This window comes from Peromyscus californicus, unplaced genomic scaffold, assembly GCF_007827085.1.
Source record: "Peromyscus californicus insignis strain IS unplaced genomic scaffold, ASM782708v3 Scaffold_3__1_contigs__length_106647218, whole genome shotgun sequence".
NCBI classification, from domain to species: Eukaryota; Metazoa; Chordata; class Mammalia; order Rodentia; family Cricetidae; genus Peromyscus; species Peromyscus californicus.
This window is the reverse complement of record NW_026294551.1, coordinates 12770049-12795052: the sequence shown is the minus strand read 5'-3', so window position 1 is coordinate 12795052 and position 25004 is coordinate 12770049. Positions and strand designations below refer to the sequence as shown.

At 43.9% G+C, this 25004-nt stretch overlaps 1 protein-coding gene across 1 annotated transcript in view; it reads right to left on the bottom strand.

Moving 5' to 3' along the window:
* LOC128123448 (uncharacterized) overlaps positions 1-22932 on the bottom strand; it is a 33917-nt gene extending 10985 nt beyond the window's left edge. Inside the window, exons 1-2 of the mRNA XM_052759868.1 lie at positions 22865-22932; positions 8072-8268 (exon numbers count right to left, since the gene is read on the bottom strand). Coding sequence (XP_052615828.1) covers positions 8072-8268; positions 22865-22932 — 265 coding nt within the window. The remainder of the gene's footprint in view (positions 1-8071; positions 8269-22864) is intronic.
* Positions 22933-25004: the final 2072 nt, after the last annotated feature.

Below are 25004 nucleotides of genomic sequence, written 5' to 3'. Positions count from 1 at the left end.
GCCACCACTGCTCGGCCTGGAACTATTTTAAAAGGGACTTTAGTGTTCAGGATAGGCGTAACGAACTCCCACTGGCTAGAGTGGCAACTCTCAGTCTTGGAAGTGTGGTGGAATCTCCCAAGGAGCTTTCAAAAAATTCGGTGAGAAGGTGCACCGGTGCCCATTGCTTTTGAATTTTGCTGAGTGGTGCTTTGGACAAGTTTCCCACTGTTTAAACCTGGGCAGCAAGGGCTCACACACCTCCAGGTTGGAATCGACTTGTCCACACAGACTCCAGCAGCCAAAGAGCTGCTCCTCTGACAGCAAGCTAGAAGCCAAACCAGGGCTTTTGAGGGTGGAAATAATAACCCTGTGGATCACAGAGTTTGACTGGTGTCAGCGTTTCTTATTTCTGACAGTGGCTCCATATGCCAAGAAAACACTGGGTTTTTTATATCAAAAAGTCATTTGGTTATATTAAAGCTTTAATGCTTCTTGCCAACTTATGCATCGCAGGGAAAGCTGTTAATGCCAGAGAAACACTGTTTTAATTTAATTTTATTACTGTTACTTTCGCTGCTGTTTCATGTAACCCAGGCTGGCCAGACTCTATGTGTAACCAAGGGTGGCCTTGAACATCTGATTCTCTTCTGTCTACCTCCGGAGTGCTGGATGACATGCAGACATGCAATGCCTGGCTTGTGATTCTTTTAAAACAAGGTTTACGTTAATATTGTTTGAATACCCCAGCTCCTAGCATGGGGCCTACCTACCATGTGGCTTGAGTATTCAGAATGACCCTGTGAGATGGGATTTGAATCTTCATTGTATAGGGCATGACAGGCAGAATTCTAAAGTGCCTAAGATTCTAACACCCTATGGTGCATGTCCTAGATGACCCTTCTCCTTGGATGTGACCTGGGCCAGTGAATATGATGAGTCAACAACATTCCCATGGCTATGGTACTACATGGAAAAGATGAAGGAATTTTGTAGTTAAAGATCCTAATCAGTTGTCTCTAAAGTGATCAAGGCAGAGCTTCTGGGGTTGGAGCACTTGTTGCTTTTCCAGAGGACACAGATTTGTTTTCTTAGAACCCACGTGGTGGCTAAGAACCATCTGCAACTCCAGTTCCAGAAGATCTGATGTCCTTTTTTGGCCCCGACAGGTGCTGCACACATATGGTATCCATGCTTACATGCAGGCGAAACACTAGCACCCAGAAAATAAAAGCGGACAAACAAAGGAGCTTATCTTGGCAGGCCTGACCTAATTTGCGGAGTCCCTTACAAATGGTCTTGGGTTCAAGCCTTCAGGAGACAAGCCACCGTGAGTTCTAAGCCTGTGAAGAAATGGATCTTGCCAAGAACCCGGAGTCACAAGGAGATGCCAAGGACAGGCGTGAGCTGAGCTTTGCCCAGTTTCCTGACCCATAAAAACTGACATAACTAGCAGAAGTTTTAATCCACCAAATGTGTAGTCATTTGTCTGTGGCAAGAGGACTCTGAGAGTGGTGGAGAGACAGTGACAGGGAGAGGTTAAGGGGCTTAGCCAGGGACACACTGGGAACTGACGGAGCTGGGAGTCAAGCCTCCACATTTCCACCACTAGCTTACAGAACAAGGCTCGTCGGCACCAACCCTCAGATTTTCTGGAAATATAAACTGGGACAAAACAAGGCTGATTCTAAACCCTGCTGCTTTGTTAAACGAGGTGGAATCAGAGGAAAGCGCTGACATCACAACATAGATCTACACACATCACACACACACCACACACATCCACATACTCATACACTCGCACACATTACACACACACACACACACACACACACACACACACACACACCATACACACATCTGCACACTCATACACTGACACACATCACACACTTATATACTTACACACATCACACACACACACACACACACACACACACACACACACACACACAGCAACAGGAGTGGAGAAACTGCAGGGTTTGGTCACCACCTGGGCTCTCTTTGCAGGATGCTGGCTGTGCCAGGAGATGGGAGGCAGCGTTTGTGAGTAGATGTGATTCAGTGGTTGGTTCTAAATGCTGCCTCATGCAAGGCCCTGGGTGTCCCACACAGAAGACACTTGGGTCCTTGGAAGCTGAGAGGTGCTGTGCTCTAGTTGCCTGGGCTGTCTGTGAACTTGGGAAAGTCTCTTGACTTACTTGATGGGATTTTCTTTTCTTTTTTCTTTTTTTTTTGTGAATTGAGGATAATAACACTGATCAACCCTGGCCCTCACCATCCATTCTCCCATCATTGTTGATCTTAACTATGTCAGAAGGTGAATGTTCTACATTCCATTGCTTTGCATCTGGGATGACCCTGTGACACACACAGTTCTCGCCAGAAAGCAGGACAAGTCTGTTGTGGGGAAGAGGGTCTTGGAAAAATACCATTTTCTAGTAAATCACTAAAATAGGCCTGTTTTGTTTCCCAAGATCCATCATTTCTTTTCCTGCCTGGAATGTGTATGTGATGTACATCAGGGGTGAGCAGCCATCTTGTGGACCTGACATTGAGGAGGAGTAGGGGGATGTGGAAAAGCCTGGGTCTCTGATGGCAACATGGAGGCACCTGCCAGCCTTATATACATTCTTCCAGCTAGCTTGTCAAAATTGGGAATGTTTCCTCTTTCTGTTTATGACAGGTTATTTTTAAAGAATTTTAAAAATGATAAAGTACAAATAATAATTCAACATCATTGTGATAGTTGAGTGAGACCTCTCTAGAGCTATAATGGATGTGAGAAAGAGACATGCACCTCTCTTTGTACAGACTCTCAATACAGTGTGGGGTGGAGTCAAAGCGTGGTCCAAATGGAATTTAGCCGAGTAATAGTCCTAACAAATATGGCTTTTTCAGAGCCACAACAAACCCAAGAATGTGTTGCTTCTTGTGTTTGAACACTGAAATCTAAAAAAATATAAAGAGTTTAGACAGTAACAGCCTGTCTGCCAGCAAAATTATGTCCTAAATCAAGAGGCACAGGAGCCAGAAGAAGGAGAAGACGGTCCATTCTCTTCCATTCTAGTCGCAGCAGAATCTCTGAATTCAACTCCAGGGTTGGGCTGCAGGAGGTACCTGAGCCAATGCGGCTCTTTAGTGGAATATGGTAAAGATGGTTGAGGAAAACAAAACTTCATCTGTCACATAGGGCCATGATCATGAGAGGAGGGAACAACTGTCTTTAAGAAGGATGGACCCAGTTGGGGACATGCAGTTGTTTTAAAATCTCATGTATCATGTGACATACTGATTTTTTGGTTCCATACTGGTGACACGTAGAACTGATGGTGGAAACTTCTGGGAAGTGTGTTTGGGTTTGGATTTATAGAAAAACCTCATCTTAGCATCTTCCCCCAAACAATATCTTAGCTACAGCCCTGTTCACTGTGGCAGAACCTAACAGAACTTAGGGGAGGAAGGACTTATTTCGGCTCATAGTTTTAAGTGTACAGTCCACCATGGCAGAGAAGGTATGGTGGAGTTCTTGGCTTCAGGAATGTATGGCTGGCACTCCTCACATCTCAGGGGACCAGGAAGCAGAGAGAAACTAGTGCATGACAAACTCCAGTTTGTACCACAGAAGACAAGTCCCCAAGATCAGAAGCAAATTACCCATCACCGCACAGGTGAAGGACCTTTCATTCTCCCCGGGTCTTGGATCTATCCACTGTCCTTTCTTTTACAGTAATCTGCTCCTTCCAGAAAAACAGTCATGCTCTGTTAAACGACCCAGCCATAGTGAGCATGTTTGGACAGGATGTGCAATTATGCAATACTGGTCTGAAAGATGAGTTTTCTCCAAGTCTGGATAAACTGGAGCAGGCTCTTTTGATCTACAGTCTCCCAAGTTTTCCTTGATACCCTCAAGCAGAAACGGATTAGAAGCAAGGGTTGTGGTTTCAGTTGCATCCAATACACAGCTCTTGGATGGAGGAGGACCAAGGTCTCTGCAGTCTGTCATCTCTACCATTTGTCCGCACGTAGATTCCAAAAATTACAGTGGAGACCATGCATTTCTAAGCAAACCCGTTTCTCTTTCAAACATGCCTGACTGCCTCTGTCACCAACACACACACACACACACACACACACACACACACACACACACACACACACACACACAAATTCCATTCGAAATACTAACATGTTGCTAGGTGCCTCATCAGGTAAGGAAAGCCAATCTTGCTTCTGCCCCTCCTCAGCCCTAAAGTCAAGGAGGCCACTCGGCTCCCACTCTCCTCCTTCCTGGCATGTCAGGCTTGCAAGATGAAGGGAGCGTGAGTTGGCAGATGTGGAAACCTGCCTGGCTCTGGCAAAAGTGTCCGTTGGAAACTTGCTTTGTAATTTCCTGAGCGTTTGGGGTCAGAAGTGGGAGGACACCCCCAGATGGAAGAAAAGTCTAATCACTTTCACATGGGAGGAAAATAAGAAACACCCAGCCCTGAAAAAAGTACAGCAACTAGATTCTAAACTCAGGCTCAAGGATAAATGTTCCCCAAACACGACTTTCAGAGGGAGGGAGTGCCAACCTCCTGAGAAGATTTACTGGGCCCAGATGGGACCACCCTTGGATGAGAAGGATGCTCAAATCCCCCACCCACAGAACTGTTCTCTGAAAAGACAGGGATGGCTGGGAGACTGGATAACAGTCTCTTCATGTCTCTGACTATTTTTCATTGGTTTTTATCCTCCAGAATGTTTTCAGTTCTTGGAACAGTGCCTGATGCACAGTGGGTGCTCAAAGTATTTGCTGAGTGAAAGGCCGACTGTGGCTTTCATTTGAAGCTCTGTCTGAAGCTCCTGTCACTCAGCTGATAGTACAAACGACGCCTGTAGGAGAGGTGAGAAAGCTAGAGGGAGCTTGCTCTCCAAACAGAACTGGAGAGCAAGATATACTGGGAAGACAGGAAAACTGGGAGGGAGTCGGTATCTGGGAAAACTGGGGACTCAGAGAGACCCTTAGGAGGCGACTAACAGGAGATGGGTAGAGCCTTCGATGTGAGCATCACCTTCGAAGCTCTGATGATCTCCCTTTCTCTGCTTTAAGGCCAAAGCTCTTATCCCAAGGTAAAGGGGGCTCCCCTCCTTCTCCTTCCACCTCCGTTGAATGTCTGTCATATCTCCTCTTTGCCTCACCCACAGTTCTCCTTGAGGACTGGGAAGTACAGCAAGCTTTGCAAGTGATCCATTCTCTAAGCTCTTCCTTATCAGGGTCGTGGGGTTATAGCTCTCTTGGACCAGAATGCCACTGCAATGAGGATTTTCCTGGGGATCAAAACTGCAAGTTTTCAAAAAGTATGCAGTGCGTGCAGAAAGTGAACCCGCCCTGGACTCTGGGTGACTGGGGCACGGGAGGTCATTGGGAGAATTTGGCAAATGCATTTTGTCAATCTCTTGAGCACTATTAGCTCCATGTTCATGACCAGGGGACCTCTGTCCTTCAGATTGTAAATGAGGGTCACAGACAGCTGTCTACCTTAAAATACTTCCTGGCTTGTCCCTCTGTCATTAAGGCCCACTTAGCTGACCCATTATGCATTTGCCAAGAGTTTGAGTCTTTTAACTAGGGAAAGACATGAAAATGTAAAGACAGCTTGCCTCTCTGGAGCTCTCTCAGCTCAGGCAATGTGGATAAACTCCAGGGTGGAAAGTCCTTGTCTTTGGTGCTAAAGTCATTCTGTGGGTAGATAAGAGGTGAGGCTGAGAGGAAGAGACAAAAGCAGGAAGAAAGGAAAACCTGCTAGAGGAACTGGGGTGTAGCTCACTTGGTACTTCAGTGGCTAGAGTGCTTGCCTAGGGTCCAGAGAGCCCAAAGTTTGATCCCCAAAGTAAACTGGATCTGGTGGTACGTAGCTGTCATCCTAGCACTCTAGAAGTGGAAGCAGGAGGCTCTGGAGTTCAAGGACATTCTCTGTTATACAGTGAGTGAAAAAGGGCCATCTTGTGATCCACGAGACCATGTCTAGAAATACATAAATGAATAAATAGAAACCATTGTCTCAAAAATAAACGAACAAAACCCCACTTCATTAAAAAATAGAATTTGCAAGAGTAGAGAAAGGAGGAGCCATGCGTGACGTGTCTCCATCTCAGCGGCCATTATGCGCATCCGTTACAGCACCATCACCATGGCTCTGAAGACTTTTGGCGCTAGGCAAGATTCATTCTTCAGTCTTGAAGAGAACTCTCATTGGCTAGTAGCCATTCTCTTTATGGGAACGTTTTTGGGATTCAGGTCTGAACCTCCCTAGGTTTGGAAGCTCCACTCAGCATGGAGGAACCCAACTCCACACATGCAAAAGCAAAGTAAGGGTCAAAGAGTTGTGGACCCCTGGCCAAAGTCAACATATCCCCAAAGCCTAAGCTCCATACGCTTCCGTCAGATCCTCTCCCTGAGAATTGTTTTCATTAAGTAAAATCTTGACCAGCTGTGAACCCTTTGAATGATATTAACAACCAGCCCTGCAAGACATGTTCAGCAGTACAGTGGTGGCACCAGCATCTTAAGATCTGAGGCCTACCCCACAAAAGCCTGGCGCTGTTATTGGTACAGACAAACTATAAGAAAGCTTCATCCCTTTGCTGGGCGGTGGTGGTGCACACCTTTAATCCCAGCACTCAGGAGGCAGAGCCAGGCGGATCTCTGTGAGTTCGAGGCCAGCCTGGGCTACCAAGTGAGTTCCAGGAAAGGCGCAAAGCTACACAGAGAAACCCTGTCTCGAAAAACCAAAAAAAAAAAAAAAAAAAAAAAAAAAAAGAAAGCTTCATCCCTACTGTCTTTTATAGTACTGAAAGGTGTTATACATGCTACCAAGGAGAAAAGTAACCATCAGTCTTACCAAGCTATGAATGCTGTAAGCTATAATAACTGCTGCAATAGTGGTATGAACATCATGGGAGTAACCAGCCACTTTCTGATTGGATTTAAGTCCCACTCTCAAGATGAAACTCATACCTGGGCACCATTACCAGGCTAAGAATCTGTGTCTAGACAGGTAATGGGCCCTGGAAGAGAACATACTACTATTATTCTACTAAGTGGACACACTATTAAACCAACTCCTAATAACTTATCACTATACTGCATATATCAACCTTCACCAGAGAAGGTTTTTCTTCTTCTTTTTTTTGTAGTAGATGGTGATTAGTGCAGAGACCCATACCCAGTCAATGTTCACAGTTTGAAGTGCTTAGCCCTAAATGGGACATCTATGTTATATCCCTCCTCCCAAGGCTCAAGGATGACCAAGGATGAGAAGACAGGAAGGTTGTAAGAGTGACAGGCATTGGATGGCTAGATTGAAACAGTGTTCTCTAGACACAACAGGGAAGTTTCACACATGAACTCACAGCAGTTGTGACAGCATGCACAGGAACTGTGCAAGGGCAGATCAGACAAAAATCTCTGCCTGGAATGGGGAGGTGGGTATGAAGTCCCACCCCTAGCTGAGGAGCTATTGATGGCTGATGGAAAAGTTAGCTTTCTTCAAGGATGTGACCCCTGGTAGGTTGACCATGCTCTGGTGGGTCACTACACACTCAAGAGTAGATAGACTGCAAAAATTGGACACAATGGATTATTTTTTTAAAAGGAAGATACAAATTTGGAAGAGGTAGATCTGGGAAGAGTTGGGGAGAGGAGTTCGGGTGAATATGGCAAAGATTCATATGACATTCACAAAGAATTAATAAAAATATTTTAAAAGATAAATATATGAAAATAAAACCCTTCCATTCCTGGGCTGTCCTTGTCAGGCATTTAATCAGAACAGTGACAAAAGCAAGTAATATGGAAAGTGGAATCTTTGAGCCAAAGTTTCCCAATGGATGGTAGTAGTTTAGCAGACTTGCTATTATAACATTTATATATATATATATATATATATATATATATATATATATATATATATAAAATACTACATACTATATATGTTTTGGTCTTGTCTTGTGACACTAGCTTTGCCCTCCTCCTGGGCAGGGCCCCCAGTTTCAGAGTCTTGGTTAAACCCCTATGCCCACGAGGACACCAGGGCTGGGCTGCTCCCACCTTTCACATCTTTGTGTGGCTCTATTTTGCTGAGCAAAGGTCCTTCCTCTGCAGGCCCATCTTCTCCCGCCTCTTTAGTCTTGCTGCCAGCACTCCAGACACCCTCCACATCCTGCAGCATCTGACCATGGGGTGAGTGGTGGCCTTCTGGAAGATCTTCGTGCTTTTTGTTCTCCTTTTTCTTCTCATGAGGAATCCTAAATGTGGACAAAAAATATAAAGTCCACCATAAAGTGCATTTGGAATGACCCAATGACCTACAAATGACTCGCCCCGTATGTGGTCAAGTGAGGAAGAGACTGAGCTGGGGCCTCTCACTTCATGAAGAGTGAGGTGATTCTTGAAGAAGACATTGCTGGGAGAGGGTGAACACACTGTCCTGAGGTATGGTAATGCCAGCTGTTGTAACTTTTTAGTTACTTTTCTTATTGCGATGACCAAATACCTGATGAGAAGCAGTGTTAGAAAGGAAGGAGTCATTTTGGCTCACAGTTTGAGAGGATACAGTGCGTTACAACAGGGAAGTCGCAATAGCAAGAATGGGAGGCTGGCAGGTCACATTGTATCAGTCATCAGTCACCAGGAAATGAACATCAGGCATCCGAGCAGGGCTATTTAACCTCCACACTCACCACAATGACCAACTTCCTCCAGTGAGGCTCCATCTGCTAAAAGTTCCAGAACCTTCCCAAACAGCTGCCATGCTGAGGATATCACTCTGTATGCTGTGAATGTGTTGCTCTGATTGGTTAATAAATAAAGTGCTGATTGGCCAGTAGTCAGGCAGGAAGTATAGGTGGGACTAGAGAGAAGAGAATTCTGGGAACAGGAAGGCTGAGTCAGGAAATGCTGCCAGCTGCCGCCATGAGAAGCAAGATGTAAGATACTGGTAAGCCATGAGCCACGTGGCAAGGTATAAATTTATAGAAATGGGTTAATTTAAGATGTAAGATCTAGCTAGCAAGAAGCCTGAGCCATTAGGCCATACAGTTTGTAATTACGATAAGCCTCTGTGTATTCATTTGGGTCTGAGCAGCTGCAGGAGTGATGGACCATAGGTGCCGGGTGGGACCAGGAAAACTTTGGCTACAAATGGTGCCAGAACATGGGGCAAGAGTTTTCACCTAAAACCTGAGAAAGAAGATTCTAAAATGGAGCTAAAAACAGATTCCTAGTTGTCTCTCTCAAGACAGCCACAGCCTGTGGGCTTGAGTTACTCTATGGCAGGTTCGTGGCATGTGGGCTTGACCTGTAGCATGGTGGGAATGAGGCGTCTGCAAGCTACACATTACACTGCATGGTGGATTTAGCCTTTGCTAGTACAGACAAATAAAAAAGAGGTTTCTGGGCTACACCCTGCTTTGATAGAAGCATAGACCCACTGCTTCTGAGAGTTGATGGTATACATGGCTTCCAGACCCAGAGCTGGTGGTAAATGTACCACTGCCATGTTGGGAAGCTGAGGTGGGCAGAGAATACTACAGTTTAAAGCAATAGATTCACAATAAGACAGATTCAGATGGGATAAACTTCTAAATGGTTTATAATGTATGTAAAAATGTATGTAGGCTTGGAAGAGGGAAGAAAATAAATAAAGACAGTTATGTAAAAAAAAAAGTTTTAAAAAATAAAGTCTTTAAAGAGAAAGTAAAAGTAGTATAAAAAATAAGCCACGTAAAGATGGATATTACACAGAAAATCTGGATTGTGTTTCTTTGATATTTTTAACTACAGAAAGACATTTGATTATAAAGGCTGTTCAGTTAAACCAATTTGTATATTTTAAAGGCACCTTGACTTCAAAATTTGGATCTAAGGATATGTTGCTTTGGAAAGGAGGCTCTGCTTTTGTTTCCACAGAAAGCAAGAGGCTATGGATTTGTTCCAGATTAAGATACATCAAGTTCGACCAGCCAAGACCCCCTGAAAGGTCTCCGATGAAACCATGGCTCAGATGATCCAACATCCAGAAAGATTTCAAGGCAACTGGCTCAGACAATACAGCCTCACAGACTACTCCATAATCCTAAAATTTTCTTTGTGTCCCCATAAGAATATAGTGCCCTCATCCAGCAGGAAGTAGTATGAGAAGATAGCCCAAATTCCCAAATATACCAAGTTGGCTTTGGAGGTGGAATTGGCTCATTCCTTCTCTAAATCCAAGCATATTGCTAAAAGAAAAGGTTGAGAGAGTCTTCTGTTCCATATCAGAAGAGCTCTCTGGTGTGGGACAGAGAAAAACCATCGTTTTTATTTAAAACAGGTTGATTATAAATGCAATCTCTTTCTAAAGAAGAAAAGGGGATAGTATAGATATGATAGGATGAAAGGGTAGATTAATGAACTATTTTTAAAGAGCAACAACTTGTCTAGAAATGTTTTACATTGCTATGGATTTTAGTTTATTGACACAAGTTTAAAATTAATTTTGTTATACTATATATATTTCTATTCTCATTTGAGGTATTATGTTTATGTAACTCATTTAGATTGTAATGGATAATTAAAAAATACAGGTTAGTAATTAGTCTTCTATGATAGTCAAACTTATAGTCAAGTTAAGTTTTCTATGTATACATAGATATAATTCAATTAGGTAGGTAATCTTCAAACACTTCAAAGACTTACAGAGTACAGCGTTTAAAATGTTTTAAAAATTTAGACTTTCTGGACAGTGGGATGTGTCTGCTCCTGGCAGCACTGATTTACTTCAGAGAGGAGGATGGGCATTGAAGACATTCGTTATGGAGTTTATCTTCTTCTTGCCAAAAATAGTCATTTGGGCAAGAAACTGTTCTTGCCTAGACTGCTTGACAAAATGATGTATCTACTGGACATGCAGGACCCATAGGAAGGTGACCACTGAACTTTGCTTGGTGAAATGGTCCTTCAGGTTTCTGCTTTGCAGAGAAAACTGCCAGACATTCTATAGGACACAGAGAGAAGTGACTGAGAGACTCTAGGCCTGTGGGCTGAAGACAGATGCCCCAACTTTACAGAGAAACTTTGGATGACTGTCCAGGCTGCCAGCTGTCTCTGTCTACTCTTGCAAGATTCCCGAAACTTGCTTGCATCCTTCTCCCATTTCTTAGGTAATATTATATCCTTCTGAGGTCTTTGATGTAGTTGAAGACTAGATAGTTATAATTTCCTTAGTTATGATAAAAGATATGTCAGATATAGATGCCAAATACAAATAGACTAGATATTATAAAAGGCTTGATATTGTAACTGTAATTCTTGCTTAATAATTGTTTTGCTATATGTAATTTTACTATGCTAAAGTTAAAACCTTACTTTTTGAAAAAAAAGAAAAGGGGAAGTGCTGTGGATATTGCTCTGTATGCTGTGAATGTGTTGCTCTGATTGGTTAATAAATAAAGTGCTGATTGGCCAGTAGCCAGGCAGGAAGTATAAGTGGGACAAGAGAGAAGAGAATTCTGGGAATAGGAAGGCTGAGGAGAGAGACACTGCCAGCTGCCACCATGAGAAGCAAGATGTAAGATACTGGTAAGCCACGAGCCATGTGGCAAGGTATAGATTTATAGAAATGGGTTAATTTAAGATGTAAGATCTAGCTAGCAAGAAGCCTGAGCCATTAGGCCATACAGTTCATAATTACTATAAGCCCCTGTGTGTTCATTTGGGTCTGAGCAGCTGCAGGAGTGATGGACCACAGGAGCCAGGTGGGACCAGGAAAACTTTAGCTACACTGCCAGCTGGTGACCAAGCATTTAAACTCATGAGTTCTATGGGGAGACATTTCATATTCAAATCAGACCAATTTTTTGATCTGGGATGTTCCCCCCCAAACCCATACATTGAAGATACCCAACTCGTGGTATTCCTCTCCCCTTCTCTTTCTGCAGCCTGATGATGAGATGAGCAGCTTTATACTTGGGTCCACTCCTTACCGTGATGACTATCTCACTGTGATGCTTTGACATTCTGACATTCAGGCTCAGAGACAACGGAGCCAACTCACCTAATACTGAGATGGTGAACAGAAGCAAATCTTCCTCCTTCGTGCTGTTAGGGGTGGACTTTTTCTTCTGCATTGAATCACTTTGTATCTTTTAGGATCTTCAAACATGGATGTTCAGGGACTCCCAAGCACCCTTCACCTCACTCTAGAAGAGTCCTCCTGTTCTCCCTGATTCAGATCGGCTCCCATCTCTGTCCTTGCTGTGACTCCTTTCCTAGTGATGTTTCAGACTCCTGAGCCTTTGTGACTTAGCCCAAGTTTCTCCCTCCATCCAGAATGCAGCGGTGTCCTTCCTTCTGCCAACTCTGTTCCTGTCCCCATTCTCCTGGGACTACCTAGGGTCACTTCTTTTGTCTACTGTCCATGACACCTCCCACTCCTACCTCCAGATGCAGACCCATCTTTCCTTTGGTCACCAACACATTGTGAGTAAATTCACTTTTATAATAGCCAGCCACGCTGTAATGGTCAGGTCACATGTCTACTCCTTTATGAGGTTATTGGTTGGTTCCGTGAGGTCCTAGTTTCTGCTTACTTTGAGCACAGTTGTCTCTCTGTCACATGGTGCTGCACTTGGCAAGAGGTAGACAATGTGTATTTGATGGGCAGATGGGAGCAGAGTGGGTGGGTGAGGGTAGAGAGAAACAAAAGCAAGTGATTGAAAATATTAACTACAAGGGAGGGAGAGTTGAGGCATGCTTTTGTGTGTGTGTGTGTGTGTGTGTGTGTGTGTGTGTGTGTGAGAGAGAGAGAGAGAGAGAGAGAGAGAGAGAGAGAGAGAGAGAGAGAGAGAACTAAATTTAGGATTTGGAGTATAATAGGCACTGTCTCTACCGATGGATAAACTATATTCTCAGGTCCCCTTCTCTCCTTTTTGTGATAGGGTCTTATGCAGTCCCAGCTGGCCTCACTGTGTAGCTGAGGATAGCCTTGTACTTCAAATCCTCCTGTCTTTACCTCCTAAATGCTAGGATTACATATGTGTGCCACTGTGTCCATTTATATGGTGCTGGGCACTGAACTCAGGGATGTTTTGTTTTGTTTTGTTTTGTTTTGTGTGTGTGTTGTGTGTATAGGCAAGCATTCTACTAATAGAGCCACATTCCTAACCCCAACTAGCTTTTAAAAAAAGCATTATTTTCACTTTTGAGACAGGGTCTTGCTAATGCAACCAGTTGCACTTGGAATCACCATTTTTCAGTCTCCTGAGTAGCTATGACTACAGGCCTGTACCACTAGGCCTGACTTGCATTATATCTTTTTGAGAAACCTGAAATCCACAGTAATGACCAGAAAATCAATAGAATGCATTTATATCTGAGAAGATTACGTCTGGAGTTGATTAAGGGTGCCTTGGGGTTGAGTCAGAATATCTTAGCACTGGCCAAAGGTGTTCTGGGGTTAGATAGGTTGTCCTGGGATTGGGTTAAGGTGTCCTGGGATTGAATGAATCAGGCTGTCTTGGGATTGGTTAAGAGTGTTCTGGGGGGGGGGGGGTCAGGTTAGTTAAAGTTTTTTAGGATTGAGTCAGGGTATCCAGTAATTGGGTCAAGACTCAGAAGGCAGGACATAACTTTTCTTTGGTATTTTGAGGTTAGTCTGTCTGCAGGAGTACTAAATGATAATATATCTCTTGAATTTAATTATTTTTTTTTCTGCCCAAACCAAAGAAACTAGGTTTGAACACCATCGTCCTAGCTGTGGTTACTGGGATTGAGAAATAATAGACTTCTAGATGGCCCCTTCTGTCCTCTGTCTCTGAAGTACACACACTGATTCTGGGACAGGAACCTGATGTTTTCCTCTTGCATCCAGATGTAAAAATCCGTGCTATTTTCCTTTTATGGGTTTGAACTTGGTTTCTGACATGTGGTTTCCAAAGCCTATACTCCCTTCTGATGTGTCTCTTGTTCCTCTCCAAAGACTCAGCTTAAGCAGTTCCTGTATACACAGCGGTGGGAAACTAGGCATTTTTTTTCCAAAGGAAAACAAAATTGTTAAGCTTAGAAAAACATCTGCTCTGTGTCCACTCAATGGATTCCTCAACATTTCTAGCAAGCTGTGACATTTGAACTGACAACCCTGAGGCATATTTTGGCACATTAAGGAAATCTACACTCAATAAATAAGTGATTATGCATTTCTCCAGTGGCCCATTCCAAAAGTGCGCCACATACCTTGGAATTCTTGTTTATAAAGTAGCAGTGAGGCATTAGCACTCTACCTTATTAGACACATATGCAAATGGATCTGAGCCCACAGGACTCAATTAAGCCAGGCCTTGTCAAGAGGAATGGAGTCATCCAGGAGCTGCTGGGGAGCTGAGATGCTCTTCCAGAAAACAGCTACTGACACTTAAAAATTATGCTCATAAAATATTGATGAGAAAAATAATAATTTTCAAAAGACCCCAAATCCAGGAACTAAGAGGATGTGGCCAAATTTCTATCTTTCTGAAAGTAAGCGTGTTTATTACCACTTCCCTCCATGTAATCAGAAAATATCTTCTGCAATCTTAACAAGCTTTTCTTTGTTAAAAGTAGTGGTATTTTCCCTTTTTTGTTCATTTGTTTCTCATACATGTTTTATTGAAGGTGGAGAGTGTTGTTCATTGGCTCTATGTGTTAACATTTATTTATTTATTTATCTGCTTATTTGTTGTTATCTGTTCTGCCTCCCAGGATCTATGCTATATGTTAGAGGTACAGCAGGACAAAGTCAGTAAATAGGTCAGTAAGGTAACTGCACTTTATGGAAGCTGCCAGAAAGAAATGTAGGAGCTACAGGGGGAGGAGCTGAAATGAGGAGGTTGGAAGAGGCTCTTCGGCAACAGCATTGAAAGCAGAGATCCTGAGGCTTGGAGCAGCCACCCAGACGGAGCCTGGAGATTGCCCAGTGCACAAGGGGTAAACAAAGTCCTTGAAGCAGAGTTTAAGAATATTTGAGGGACAGAGAGAAGCCATTGTGGTCAGAGTGGCTGAGATGGGAAGTGGCTGAGATGAGGCTAAAGAGAAGCCTGAGCCAGGCTACACGGGCCTTATGAGTATTAGCTATGATTTGACATCTTATTCTGAAAGTGATGGAACCAGGCGGGAAACGTGCCATGGTGGAATTTGTACTTTATGAAAATTAATCTGGCTGACCTTTGAGGAGCAGATTGAAGAGGAGAAGGATGAAGTCTGGAGGGAGAGAGAGAGGGAGGCATGGAGGGAGGGAGGGAGGGAGGGAGGAGGGAGGGAGGGAGGAGGTGAGGATTTGGTAGAGTTCACAGGACTAGTGTTGCAGAAGGTGGAGAAGGGAGGCTGGCTGGATGATGGTTTTGGAGGGGATTGAGGAAAGAGAGACTTAAGTGTATTTCTTTGCATATGTATGTGTTCATGTTTACATTCTGGTACACAAGTCTCTACATACACATGTATCTGTATAGAAGCCAGAGGACAACCTTCTGTGCCCTCCTCAGGAACGCGATCCACTTCCTTTGAGATAGCGTCTCTCATTGGCTGGAAACTCACCAGTTAAGCTATACTGGCTCACCAGTGAGTCCAAGGGATCCTCCTGTTTTGAATTCCCCAGTGTTGAGATTGCAGGCAAACATCACTATGACCAGCATTTTTATGTGCATTCTGGTGATCAAACTCTGGTTTCCATGCTGGCAAGGCAAGCACTTTGCCCACTAAGACTCCTTCCCAGTCCCATTGCTAGTGTTTGGAAATGAGCAGCAGGGTTGTTGGTGTTGCTGGATGCCAGAAAACTCTTAAAGAAGGGTTTTCATAGGAAATGCTGAGGATGAAGACATAGGAGCTCTTAAGTTGGGGAAACCTGTTACTAGTGTTATGAAGAAATGATGCCTTATGGCAACACATCGTTTGAATGTAAAGCCTTGTCATTTACTGCTGTAACTCTCAAAATGATGCTAGAAATACTCAAAGAACAGATCACAGAGCTCGAGATGCCTGGTCTGGGGCATTAGAGGTGGTTCAAGTATTGACAATATGTGTAACAAATGATTTAGAGCAGACGGAAGTGCGTAATCTTAGGTTTCTCTTTCTTGCAGCCTGCCTGATCAGATCTTGTTCCTGCTTTTGAACTAGATGAGCTAGAGGACATGCAGGTGCAGGGAGAGTGAAGGCTGTGCTGAAGGAGATGGCCAGAGGCTCTAGAAAGAATGAGGATGACGATTCAAAAGGGAAAAAAGTGAGCTAGCGAGATGACTCAGCGGGCGAAGGTGCTTGCTGCCAAACCCGAGGACCTGAGTGATGCCTCTCTCTCTCTCTCTCTCTCTCTCTCTCTCTCTCTCTCTCTCTCTCTCTCTCTCTCTCTCTCTCTCCCCCTCACCAAATAGATAGGTAATAAAAGACAGAGCACGCCTGACACTCTAAGATAGCACAATCTATTCATTTAGCACTGTCCCTGGAGTTTCAGAATGTATAGCTTCACTTTCTAAAATCTACTCTTCCAGATGAATTTTTTTCTTTCCAAACCAAGTATTTAAACAAAAGGCGAAAGCCCTGAAGCCCCTCATAGCATCCTCCAGCAGAGCTGCCTTCCTATTAAATTTCACAGTTTGCTTTGCTGCCAGCCTGCCCACTGCCGAGGACACACTGTCCTGTGCTTCGCTCGGCTTATCTCAGTTTCTGTTTGCTGTTCTGACAGTGTCCGTGGTGCTTTAGGAAGCATAATATTTGGATGGTTAGTTAGCAGTCGGCAGAGCAGAATGCATAATTTGGGGGAAGACAGAGGGCAAGACACATGAGTAGAAGAACAGAGTGTTACAAGGGGTTTCTGGTTTGGGGGGTCTAGAATTTTGGTGTTGTGCAGGGCTAGTTCTGCTTGTCTGGTATAATGCACTTAAATTTTGGAGTGAGAGAGAAGCCTGAGTTCAGTGCTGAGCTCTGCTGTTTTCTACTGTGTAACTTTAGGCTTGTGACTTCACGTCTTTGAACGCTGTGCTGTCATTAGTAAAGTATGGATAATTATAGATATGCAAATTGCTGGGTTGTTGTGAAGGGTAACGGCTATAACTCATGTAAAGCGCTTAGCATGCTACTTAACTCATGCTGGAAACCACCAAATCTATTATGACCACCATATTATAATAATTGAGCTTCAAATGTGGCTGTCAGTTTGACAGGAAATGCAGTCTGTGTTTGGAACCCTCAAGGACTATAACCCTGATGTCATGAGTGGAGGATGTTGAAATGATGGGTGAGTCTACTCTAATCCAGCAATGCTTGCCAACTGGAAACTCCTGGCCTGTTGCACGCATTCAGTTTTCAAATTCAATTAAAAATTTAAAATTAAACAATTAACGGTAGATGGGTATGGCTAGATGGGTAGATTACAGGTATGGATGAGGTGTGCTTGTAATGCCAGCATCCAAGAGAATCAGGAGGCTGAGGCAGGAATATCCTAAGTTTGAGGCTATCCTAGGCTCCATAGTGATATACTATCAGAGAGAGGTGAGGAGGGGCTAGGGAGATAACTTAATTGGTAAAGTGCTTGCCTTGCAAGACTGAGAACCTGTGTTTGATCCTCAGAATCCATGTTTTTTTTTTTTTTTTAAAGTTGGACATGATGGCATGAGCAGGCAATCCTAATGCTGAGAAGTCAGAGTTAGGTGGATCCCTGAGGCTCACCCTACTTGGCAAGTTCCAGGCTCATGTTTCATAAAACAAGATGGATAGTACCTGAAGAATGATGCTAGAGCTCGTCCTCTGGCCTCCAAAGGTATATGGACACACATGAATGCAATCTGCATGTACACACATTACATCCACATATAAATGAAGAAAAATTTCAGTGGCCAAAATGGGCCCTTTCCTATACAATGTAGATTGTTAGCACTAGAACATAGCCACACACACACACACACACACACACACACACACACACACACACCCTTCTCAGGCAGCCACCTCAGCTGTCACTTCAGAGGCCATCTTTTCCCATGCTTGTCTTCTCTCCCCAGCTACAGGCCTGGCTCAATCTGGTTTCAGTGTTAGACCTTTAAGCAGCTCATAGTCATATTCCTTTGGCATCTCCTTGGCTCCTGAGCTCTTTTAGCCTCAGTTACCCCATCTGCAACCTGGGGATGGTAGTGTTGTTCACCCCCAGAAGGCTCTTACGGAGATGGTGTAACATCAACATAAACAGATTTGCCAGGAGGGAACAGAGACTAGCCACGGTTACCACCAGAAAGCTTTGCCAAGTAGTGGGTGTCAAAGTGACTGACCTTCCTGATAACCCTGTCAGTTCTTGGAGAAGCAGGAAGAAGGACACACATGTCCTCTTGGAGGAGGTAGAGGTGGGCTGTGTAGTCTAGTCAGCATAGAGGGGGCTGCTGACAACTTTACGTGTTTGGAAGTGGTTTCTACAAGATTTCCTCATGGTTCTGTGGGGTAAGACAGTGAGGGATTAAGTTTCCTGGGGCTGCAGAGATGGCGCAGTTGGTAAAGTACTTGCCATGAGGCATGAGGGTCTGACTTTGGATCATCCCTATCGTCCTACAGATGGAGATAAGTGGACCCCCAGAGCCCCCTGGCCAGCCCATCTTCAATAAATTTGATACAGGGTTCAGTGAGAAACTCTGTCTTAAAAAGTAAGGTAGCGAATGATAGAGGAGACACCTGACACTGGCTTCTGGCCTCCACATGCACATATGTGTGCATTCATCTCCCTGAACGTGGACACACAAATAAACCTGTACACAGGCGTACATCAGAACACACATACATACATGCATGCATGCACGCACCAAACACACAGATTCTCTCAAGCTTCACATGAGTGACTGTGGGTACATGGAGCTGCTATTTGTTGAGATACATTGGGTGATTCTAATGCATTGTCCAAATCCCAGGTAACTCTCTCCACATCCAAGGATTCTGCACACATAGGTTCAGGCAGCTGTGGATTGAAAGGCTTCAGAGGGAAAAAATGCATTGGTCCTGCACATGGGAAGACTTACTTTCCACAACCTCATCTCCTAAACTACTCAGCATAACCGTGATTTCCATTGTATCAGGATGACTGAGCATGCATCGGCGGTATGCAGATGCTACACTAGGAGTTTTTCCCTGTTTTAAAATTGATCCTTTGATGGTTTCCTATGTGTATATGCTGTGGGATGGTCTGTATGTCAAGTGTGTTGCTGATTGGTCAATAAATAAATCACTGATTGGCCAGTGGTTAGGCAGGAAGTATAGGCGGGACAAGGAGGAGAATAGAGCTGGGAAGTGGAAGGCTGAGTCAGAGATAGTGCCAGCCGCCACCAGGACAAACAGCATGTGAAGATGCCGGTAAGCCACAAGCCATGTGGTAAGGTATAGATTTATAGAAATGGATTAATTTAAGATATAAGAACAGTTAGCAAGAAGCCTGCCACGGCCATACAGTTTGTAACCAATATAAGTCTCTGTGTTTACTTGGTTGGGTCTGAGCGGCTGTGGGACTGGTGGGTGAGAGAGATTTGTCCTGACTGTGGGCCAGGCAGGAAAACTCTTTTACCACATGTATATGATATGTGTTGATCATATCAACTCCCCTATTCCCCTTCCAACTCTCCCCAGATCCCCCACCACATTCATCTTTATGACTGCTCTTCAGATCCCGCTGAGTCCAATCAGTACTGTCCTCGTGTGCATGGATGTTGGGTTATCCACTGGAGCATGGACAACCCAACAAAGGCCATCTCCCTGAAGAAAACTGACTCTCCCTCTCCCAGCAGTTTCCAACTACCTGAGCTCCCAGCTCTGTTAGAACATTGGTGGGCTTGATCTTATGTGGTCTCAAGCAGATAGCCACAGCTGCTGTGGGCTCTTGAACAACGTGGCTCTGATGTGTCCAGAAGACATGGCTTCTCAGAAGTCCTCCCTGATCTCCGGCTCTTACCACCTTTCTGTCCCCTCTTATCCAATATTTCCTGAGCATGGGGAGAGGGCCTGCTATGGATATCTCATCCAGGCAGACTGACCATTTCACACTTATTCATCCTCTGCACGCTGAACAGTTGCTGGCCTCTGTACTGATTGCCATACTCTGCACAAATGAAATGATACACCATGTATGTGTGGGTCTTGAGCATCTGTGCATGAACCAGTCCCCCAGGGACAACTACATGTATAGACAAACACTGACTTGTCTCCGACATCCAGCTAAGTTGGGCTGCTCCAGAGGGAGCTCAAAAGAAAGTCAGGCAGTGGTGGCTCCCGCCTTTAGTCCCAGCACTTGGGAGGCAGAACCAGGCGGATCTCTGTGAGTTCGAGGCCAGCCTGGGCTACAGAGTGAGTTTCAGGAAAGGCACCAAAGCTACACAGAGAAACCCTGTCTCTAAAAAACAAGAAAAAAAAGAAAGAAAGAAAGAAAGAAAGAAAGAAAGAAAGAAAGAAAGGAAAGAAAGAAAGAAAAGAAAAGAGGGCAGTGGTATTTCCATCCTTCCCTGAGAAGGGGGCTTGGGATCCAGAAGACCTTGATGGAAGGTTGTCTTTGTGCACACTCTCCTGAGTTTGATGCCCGTTCCCTGAGTTTAGCAGGCCTTGGGCTTTGGGTTCATAGCAATCACATAGTCAATCAGTTCCTTGCAGTGTTCTTACACATCTGTGATATCTTGTTTTGATTTATTTTAGCTTGATTTCCCCCTGTATTTCCCTTTTCCTTCTCTTCCTCTTTCCTCCTTCCTTTCCACACCCTTTCCCCCTTCCCTCCTCAGTCCTCTCTTGTTTCATAGTTCTGCCTGTCTTTGAACCCGTGATCCCATTTGCTTCAGCTTCCCAGGTCCTGGGATTATAAGTGGGTTACAGCCTTGCCCCCCCCACCTGTCCTGGCTCATCTTATTTTGAGTAAATGGAAAGTGGTAAGTGTCAGAAAGAGTGGAGAAAATTAGGATGGTTACAGTGTGAAGTGAAACAAAGGAGTCAGGTTTAATGTTCTAAATATCAAGAGGGTATTTTTAGTCTACAGCAAGATGTCATTCTAGAAATAAGCCTCTATGAAGAAGGAAAATACTTTGCCAAGCATCTAGAGACTTTTTTATGTAAGGAGTCCAGTTAGATCATATAAGATCAATGTCACCATATAGAGCAAGCAGAGAAATTGACTAATGGAAATTTCTGGTAGAAAGGAAGAGGAAATGGAAAACATTGGCAAGGGAGGAGGGAGGAAGCAGAGAGACTCTGAGAGAGCACAATGGGTCACTGCAGAATGACTGTGAGCTTCTCCACTCTGCCATGATTAAACAAACTTGGGACAGCACATTAGAGACTCAAGGACCCTTAGAGGCTGTGTAGGAGGGCCAGTCCTCCCTAGCATGCCCACTATGTCTCCACCATGGCCAAGAAGGGTTCCTCGTGGTCTGGATCTCCTGCTACCTTGGTAAGAAGTCACCAACATGTTGAGGACAACACTGTCCTGGCACAGGCTTGGGACCGGGGCGAGTACACAAGAGGGCACAGAGAGCATGGGTCTGAGTGATGCTGGGCATCAGTAGCAGATGTCAACAGGACTCACCATAAAGGACAGTGGAATCAGCTAAACTCCAGCAAAAACTAGTCAGATGCCAGTATGTGGGCAATATGTTGGGGCACCAAAGGCTCCAAGGACCTTTGCCACAGGACACTTCTGTTTTCTTTTCCACCTGGTAAAGTGGGGAGCTTGCAGTCTTCTCAGTGACTGGGTTGGACCTTCCCAGAATCACTCTTCCTCCATAAACAATGCTTTCTAGTTCCTTTTTCTATCTTCTAGAAATTTCCTTTAGTCATTTTTTTTCTTGGCCTGTGTTTGGAGAGGAGGAATGGCCAAAGGGACTTCTGAGAAGGAAAGTTGTGTCCTTTGAATTAAGTGGCTATTTTCTCAATGAAGTTGAGTTCATCTCAGGGTGACCTGTTTCTCACAGGGGCAGCAGAAGGAATCTCTATTAACAATTTCCATTCTTCTCTGCCGTTAGGATAGATGGGGGCTCCAGAGGAACAGAGTATGATTTCAAAAGGAAATAATGAGACAGCTGTTGTGGCATACGCTTTTAATACCAGTGCTCATGAGGCAGAGGCAGGAGAATCTCTGCTGGTTCTAATCTAGCCTGGTCTATATAGTGAGTTCCAGGCCAGCCAAAACTACATAGTGAGACCTTGTATAAAAAACAGTTATGATAGCCGGGCGGTGGTGGCGCACGCCTTTAATCCCAGCACTCGGGAGGCAGAGCCAGGCGGATCTCTGTGAGTTCGAGGCCAGTCTGGGCTACCAAGTGAGTCTCAGGAAAGGCGCAAAGCTACGCAGAGAAACCCTGTCTCGAAAAACCAAAAAAAAAAAAAAAAAAAACCAGTTATGATGAATTTCATCTTCCTAGAAAAGTCTGAGTGTTCTGTGTAAATTTTGACATTTTGGGGGGAGTTCTCTCCCAAGCTTGATCCTTTCCTGAACCTTCATTGTGAGCTGTGGAGTCATCAAGGAAGTGTGGCAGGTGGTTTTCATCTAACATAATCAGTACTTATACTTATTAAGTGATTTTCAATATAATCACATTAAAGGAAATCAATACAAAGAAAAATATCTATCCACAAAACAAAAGTATCCCTTTAATAATGTGTTGTCTTTGCCTGTGTTAAAAACATGGCTCTGGGGGGAGAGGTGAGGTGGCAGGGGTGACTTGGAGGAGAGGAGGGAGGGGAAACTATGGTTGGGATGTATTGTATGAGATAATTTATATATATATATTTGGTTGGCTGACTGACTAAATCTTTTGCCTCAGGAAGTCTGTGCTACCCACATCCTTTGCTCACCCCTGTTGACGCAAAGGGAAAGAGAGGAGCAATTACCTGATGCTGTCATGTGACATCAAGCTCTGGCTCATTTGGGTGCTCTTCCAATTATTGAAATAGGACATTCTTAGGATGGTACCCAGACTCAACAGTTGTGGCAAGCTTTTGCTATTTCTTCCTTCTTAGCCGTTGCCTTTATACAAAGCCCCAGGATTTGTGGGGATTGCTCTCCATCCTTTCTCTGGCATCCTAGATCCTGACTCTGAGGCTCTGGACTCCTTTGGAATGTTGACATTATGATGTGATGGAAAGGGTGTTGGCAATGTCATCCCTAGGATTCCACAGAGTGGAAGCTATAGAACAGATGTTAGCTCTGTGCAACCTCTGCGCGTTTGCCCCGCTGTGTTCTACAGCCCGTGATATTTGGAGGAAGAGTTTTCCTTGGTTGACTGAGGACTGGATGGGCTGCAAACACACAGCCCTGCTTTTGTTTGCTTTGTTCTGATTCAGGAGCATCTGATGTTTTAAGGACTGCTGGGTTGTGTGCTTCCTTTAACTCAGAACTCTGTCCACATCCGAGAGTAGGGGAGGTCCCTGCGTCAGCAGCAGTGACTATCAGAGCTGCAACCGTGGCTGTGGAAACCACTACATGGCTTTTACTGTGTGACCAAAGGTGACCATGTGAATCCAATCAAATGCACAGTGTTCATAATTTTCATCATGGTGTCCTTTCTGACCTGTAAAGAATTTAAAACCATTTTTAAGCTTCCAGATACGCAAGACTATGTTTGTCTAATTCTCAATTTCTCTGTGTCTCTGTCCCCTCTGCCTTTCCTCATCCCTCCTCTCCCCTCCCCTCTCCTTTCCTCTCTTCATCTTCCCTCTTCTCCCAACACTTTCTTTTTTAGAAGGCCATGCCTCTTTCTTTCTTCTGCCTCTTCCTCCTCCTCTTTCTACTATCTCTTCTGCCTTTCTGGAACTCAGCTCCCATCTTGCTATATCGTGGTCAGCTTTTATAATCGATGTGGCTTTAAAAACATTCATGGAAATGTCCTGTTTGGCCTGCGATGTGCTGTCTTTAAAAATATTCCCTGGATAATTGGAAAGAATGCAGATTATTGAAGAGTTGGCAGAATGTTCTACAGATGTGATCACAATCAAGTGTTGTAGGTTCAACTTCCGACATCATTGTTAATTTTTCGATGACTTAATTAATTTGCAATAATTTAATGTTAACTTCACACTTGAAAACATTCACAGTTTTATACTTCTGTTAAAAGTATAAACAAGGGGCTGGAGAGATGGCTCAGAGGTTAAGAGCACTGGCTGCTCTTCCAGAGGTCCTGAGTTCAATTCCCAGCAACCACATGGTGGCTCACAACCATCTGTAATGAGATCTGGTGCCCTCTTCTGGCCTGCAGACATACATGCAGGCAGAACAATGTATACATAATAAATAAATAAAATCTTTAAAAAAAAAAAAAAAAAAAAAGTATAAACAAAACAAAAACCAAAACAAAAACCACACAAACATATAAAGTCAAATACTGGCTTGAGAATGTTTCAAACCAATGTTTAAACCTCAAATTTGTTAGTTTTCTGGTATATTACATAATCGCTTTCCATCTCACTAAATAATGTTATAGTCTGAAGTTTATTTAATCTGAAATTCTATGATTAAAGTATCTTAATTTTATGAATATTTTAAAAATTATAATTTATGTTTCTTTGTTCTGATTACATTTTGTTTGGATTGATGTTTTTGTTTTTTTATTTTTCTGTGCTTTGCTTCAATTCTTTATTCCCATTCAGATTAAGCCAATTTTTCCCAGTGTGTTTCCTTCCTCTCTCACACTTTTCTTTTAGAGTTACTTATTCTATTTAACAAGGATTTCAATGGGTAGCTTACTTCAGCATGCTAAGCAAGCACCCTACCACCTAAGCTCCATCCCAGCTCTCTCTTCAGGTTTATCAGGACCCTAAATTTTGAGCATTTTAATGGCAAGAAAGAACTTTGGTCAAGCCGGTTTCTGCTTTAATTTTCTCCCTCAAGCTGTTACTATTGCTTGTCATAACCTTTGTCATAGTTCATTTTGTCAGTCTGACACAAACCTAGACACACCTGGGAAAAGGGAACTTTAGTTGAGGAATTGCCTCCATCAAATTGGCCTATGGTCATGACTTGGGGTGACATTTT